This window comes from Notechis scutatus, chromosome 2, assembly GCF_049901735.1.
Source record: "Notechis scutatus isolate UNSWTSFEM ecotype Mainland chromosome 2, rNotScu1.2, whole genome shotgun sequence".
Lineage (NCBI taxonomy): Eukaryota > Metazoa > Chordata > Lepidosauria > Squamata > Elapidae > Notechis > Notechis scutatus.
The window spans coordinates 110957290-110963151 of NC_142010.1; the positions used below are offsets into that span (position 1 = coordinate 110957290).

At 39.4% G+C, this 5862-nt stretch overlaps 1 protein-coding gene across 3 annotated transcripts in view; it reads right to left on the reverse strand.

Annotated features, from left to right (window-relative positions):
* The window catches only part of UNK (unk zinc finger), a 59654-nt gene extending 58468 nt beyond the window's left edge, over positions 1 to 1186 (reverse strand). For all 3 annotated transcript variants that reach the window (XM_026667479.2, XM_026667478.2, XM_026667477.2), the window contains exon 1: positions 1049 to 1186. In XM_026667479.2, coding sequence (XP_026523264.1) covers positions 1049 to 1146 — 98 coding nt within the window. In that variant the 5' untranslated portion in view covers positions 1147 to 1186. The remainder of the gene's footprint in view (positions 1 to 1048) is intronic.
* Between the last annotated feature and the right edge of the window lie 4676 nt (positions 1187 to 5862).

The window sequence follows — 5862 nt, forward strand, 5'->3', positions numbered from 1 at the left end:
TTATGTTGATGCTATTAAAACATTTTCTATGAAATCAATAGAATATAACAATATTTTTTTATGCTTTGTTATTTTCTGAAGACCATTTATTTTAACTGCAAGCTGAATTATTCCTCACAATATGCTACGGGACTCAAAATTCCTTATTAAGGCACTTACTGTTCCAGAGGATTCAAAGAAAGAAAGAAAGAAAAAAGAAAGAAAGAAACCCAAGTACAGTTCCCTTTAGGCGTTTAAGTTTTTAATTTGCAGGCTTGGCCAGAAACATCCCCCCGCCCCCCTCTAATGACAGCCATCAGCAAGAGAAAATGGCGAGGAAAGTCACAGTACTTGTGTATACGGTGTTTCACTTAGGATGCTCTCGATTTCACGAGACAGACCACGAGTACAGAAAAGGCAGTTTATGAAGGCTGGTGACAAGACACCCCAATTTTCCCCACCAGGACCCTCGGATCACGAACTTTCCGAGTAGCCCGAGGAGGATTTCATTTTAACAGAACGACTTGTCAACCGCTCGGCCAGAAAAGGGTCCCCTTCGGCTAGCGCGAGGCAGAGGATTTAGCCAATTAGACAAAAAAAGAGGGCGACGGCGAAAAGAAGGGGACTCTCAGAGGAGCAGATACGAGACTGACGGCCCCCCCCCCCTCCAACTTAAAGACCAACGGAGGACCAGAGCACCCATAGGGAGAAGGCGACGCAACGCATCATGGGCACTTGCGCGCCTCTCGCCTGTGGGGTGTGTTTGTGTTTATGGGGCGGTTAGGTGCGCGCGCGCCCGCCAGCACCAAAAGCGCAAGATGGGGGGGGGGGTGTCCGCTCCTTCCCCGCCCCTCCCACAGCCAAAATTCCTCCGGCCCAGGCCGACCACGACCGGTTTCAGCCGGTTCCGGGCGGGCCGTTTGTTTCCGTGCGCGCGTGCCGCACGCTGCCCGCTGACGTCAGGCGTGTGTGGCGCGCGGGCGGGCGGGCGCCGGGCGGAGGGGTGCGGCGGTGGCGGCGGCGGGAGCAGCAGCAGTAAGAAGCGGCTGCGGGTGTTCTCGCTACGTACGTGTAGTGCTGCGGCTTCTCGGGCTGCGCTTGGAGCGCGCTGGCGGCCACCACCGGCCCGGTCGCAGGAGGCCCGGTCCCTACCGGGCCCTTCGACATGCTCCTGCCCTCCGCTCCCTCCTCCGCCGCCCGCTACCACCGAGGAGGAGAGCTTTATTATTCACTCTGCGCGGTCCGCACGGAGACCGCAATGCGCAGGCGCTACCGCCGCCATTACCGCCCCGGGTTACCCAAAGCATGCTGGGGCTTGTAGTCTCGGTGATGGCGGAAAATCCCCCTTTTCCTCTACTAGGCTTCCGGTCCTTGAAACTACAAGTACAGAGGGCCTCTGCGCTTGCTGTTCCGGATATTGTAACAGCGCTAGGATTTATAGGAGTTGTAGTTGGAAGCAATCCGTCCATGGATTGCCTTCAAGAAAATGTAAGCAGGGTTGCTGTTTCGTTAGCTATGAATCGTTTAATTACGCCTCCCCCAATTATTTTTATTTCTCGATGTTAGCATTATAATTTGAAAGTAAATGTCGCTAGATGCTGTAAGATTTGCTAGTGAGTTTGAATTAAGAATGCAATGTAGGTGGTGATGCTAAACGATGATGGATGGATTGTCATACTAAAATACCGTAATTGCAAATTTGTTAGGGATTATTAAGGAGTCCAGTTTATTAAAAAGGCTAGGTATGATCTTTTCTTTGAATAACACATTGGTATTCCAACACAGAGAGACAGCACCCTCAAAATTATCTCACAAATTACAAATCACAAATCATGTTATAGTAAAAACAGTGGGATTGTTTATTCTAAAGCAGAAGTTTAATTCCATAAACTTGAGTTGTTAAAATTGATATATCTACTATTGGATTATGATCTATCAAATATTTTTTTATAAGAAAAGTGATGAGTACTACAAGGCTTTTCTATAATAATGTAAGTTACCACCTGTACCTTGACAAATTTATGCCATAACAATACTTCATCTTTGTTATAACATGTCATGACAGTATTTGATTACTCATATAGTTAATCACAGAAAAATCTATGTGGTTCTAAAGAGTCAACAATGACTCGATGGCACTTACTCATATGGTTATACTTTACATACAAAATACTTTACAATTCTTACTTTGTTCCTATAGTTAAGGTGTCATAAGCCAAAGCATTTACCCTTTTCCAATAAGCACACAATACCATGTTATTTGTATGCTGCCAGGTTTCATACGTATTCCTTGAAAGTAAATCCTGGTATATGTATTGTGTTTAAATTATGCATCTATTTGAGATCTCAGACTGCGATGTTTTGTTTCATGGACATTAATCTATTTTTCCTTTAAATAAATATTTCATTTGGTTTTTCCTAAATGAAATGTGTTAGGAGGATTGAATCATTTTCTAACATCTAAGCAAGGCTTTTGATATTCTTTCTTAGTTTTTTAGCATCTTTAGTAATATTGTATTGTATTCTTTAACTATGACAGTCAAGCTTTCTTCAGTGTAATTCTCCAGATCATTAGGTTAACGAAAGGATCATCATACTTCATCTCATTCTACTTAAACTTTATTGGAGTTTAGGAATGAATGGTTCACATATAATGCTAAACCATACCATTTGCTACTGTATGGCGCCAACCACTATTGTTTGTAAACTACTTTGGGGGATAATGTATGTGTGAAGCAGAGTATTAGACTCAGCAGGTTTTATATATATTGTAAAATAATGATAGTTTATTTGATAAGTAAACCTAGGCAATATGAAAAATGAAATACTGTGCTGCTTTTTTAGCTATTTAGGATCAAGGAAACGTATATATTTATTTACTGAATTTCTACTGTATGTAGACTTATTGTGATTTATAATATTGCAATTAAAATAATACACAGTAAGAAAACAATGATCATTCATAAATCCAAGTGAGAAAAAAGTTGATAAGAAACATTGTCATACAGTATCTAAATAGATAAAGCAACATTGGGTGCTATCATCATCGTAGGTAAAAAGTACCAAAGACCCCTCCAATTCCATTTTGATTGCTTTACAGAACAATGATAATGTTTTTGTCCGTCTGTAACTAAGAAATGTTATCCTTGAACCTCCAGTTATCCCATCTTCCATGGTGGGGATGAATAATTTTTGCTGTTGAAATGAGCACTTTGGTTTGGTTGCAAATCCATTCTGAATGTACTCAGGAGCCAAACTAGATTTACAGGCCTGTCAAACTGGCGGCCCACAGCCAGATGTGTCATGCGCAGGCCATGCCCACCCCAGCTTTGCAAAGGCAAAAAAGTCGTGATATATCATGATACATCACGTGATACAATCGAGTTTGACACCCGTGCTGTAGAAAGTTTCAAAGGTCAAATGAACAGTATTTGGAAATCTATTGGCAAACAATACAGCATTTACAACATTAATGTAATATGTTTGAAACAGTTCTTGATTGCCAGTACATAGCCAGCTGCATTTTGCAGCAATTTTAGTTTCCAAAGATAGTCCCAGGCAGAGTATATTGCAGCATCTATCCTCTGATGATGAGAGTGTGAGTTACCACTTCCAGGTCTTTTCATCATAGATATGGACACAATTGGTACATCAATCATTTCTACTGAAACTTTATTTCCTGATATGGATAGAACATAGCAGATACCACCACTGTTAACTTCTTATCTACCATATTAGTGGAACAACCAAAGTACAAATTCACAATAGCTACCAAGGTACTAGGTGAAACAGCAGAAAGGTATGCATAATGTTTTGGAGCCAATATGGGATATCACAAACTGATTAGTACTCTTCTCCATGATGATTATCCCATTATTTTAAAAAATCAAACTACTTTCTATTGTACTCAAAGATTAGTGGTGAAGAATGATTGAAGCACTTTTTTGTTGAGTGTTGTTGGGATCTATGAGTATAAGATTATGGTTTGGCTGGATAGAACATTTTTTACCTGAATAATAATTGTAATATTGTTATAAATTACATTGGTATAGTAGAAACCCTCCTCTCTATTTTACAAGCATTGCTTAGATGTTCCACTATTTAATCACCTGTTGCTAAATAGTCACATTTAAGTGAAAAACACTGCAGAAATGGCAAGGGTTTAAAAATTTAATTAGATGGGGTAGAGAACTCCCATTCATTATGTACCTTTTCTTACAAAACATTGATCAAACACGTTTATCAGGCCAAAAAGAAATATTAAAATGGTCCTATAAATAATTCTTAAAAGCATCTGGAGGGTTATAAGTTGCCTGTGCTGGTTCTATAATAATGTATGTTGTTTAAAATGAATTGCTTTTAATTGTATTTATCTACACTTAAAATATAATTATGGTTAATATTGCTTTATACCACATCTAGTACTTTTGTATACTGACAATATATTGGCAGTATATTTATATTGTGTGTGTGAATGGAAATAAGATTGTTAATTATATCCATTTTTTTCTAACTTGTACGTACCTATTGTGTTTTTTTTAATCTAGTTGATTGTGCATTACAGGTATGTTTTGTTGAGATGCTTTCTCAGTTTAGCAATAATGCTAAAAGCAAATAAAGATTGTGAATTCATTGACAGGCATATTAGTAGTTTCTTAACCTAATTTAAAAACAACATAATTATTGATTTGTATCCAGATCCCCCTGTGTGGCTAGAAATTAGCTGTAGGATCCATGTTACACAATTATATATTTTAAAATATCATTTTGTTGTAATTTTGTTGTGTATTATTAGACAGTTGTATTTATGTATGACAAATCCAAAATAATCCAGACAGGTTTCATGGCTAAGGTGGAACTAGAACTCATGGTCTCCTGGTTTCTAGCTGCTGCCTTACCCACCAGACCAGGTGTCAAACTCACTGCCTGTGGGCTCGCCCCGCCCAGTTTAGCAAAGAGGAAAAAAAGTCCCAATATGTCACATGATGATGACACCCTTGAACTAGACCAAACTTGCCAAATATAACTTGGTATGCATTTTATATCTAAAATACATTGTCAACATTGTACTTTACATGCAACAGCCAACTGTCATTCTAGAGTCTAGCTTGATTTTTTGTAATCAGACTGACTTCAGTTTTTTGTCATTTTGTAAATGTGCAGCAGGCCATTATAGATGGTTATTTAATCATGAAAACTAGATAATGGTCTGTTAGTTTTACTAATAAAATATACAAACCAATTCTATATTTCATGTTATTTCTTTGATGATTTAAAAATTAAGAAACCTTGGTATATGTTAGTTATATTAAAAATATTAGGCAAATGAAATGAAAAGTTAACTGAACTTTATAAATGTTCCTTATTTATAGATAACGTAAAGAAACTTTGAAAAATAAAATTGGATGTGACGGCTAATGAACGTCAGGTCAACTATTACTCCTACCTCTGCTATCATTTCACTTTCCCTTCGTATTTGCCAGGCTGTGTTTCCTCTAATTTGCCCTCCCCATTGAGTCCAGGGTACTCAGAACGGGCTGCTTTTCTTTCCCATTGACTTTCCATTGTAGAGCTTTGCAACAAAAAGTAGGATCCAAACCATGTTTTCTGTTGTCCAATCAGAAGCCCCAGCTTCACTGCAATTGTAATTGGTTTGCTCCGGCCCACGGTAGCCAATAGGCGCGCAATTTTAATAACCAATCGGGTTTCGAGCTTCCATCCAATCGCATGCAGGATGCGGGGAAACTGTCTTTGTATCAGCTAACGTCATGGCGCCGGCGAAAGCAGATGCCAATAGCTCCGCGCGTTGCGTGTCTGTATTGTGTCGTCATGACGTTTTAGGTTCCCTCCCTCTATAAAGGCAGCGTCCCAGCAGAGGGAGGA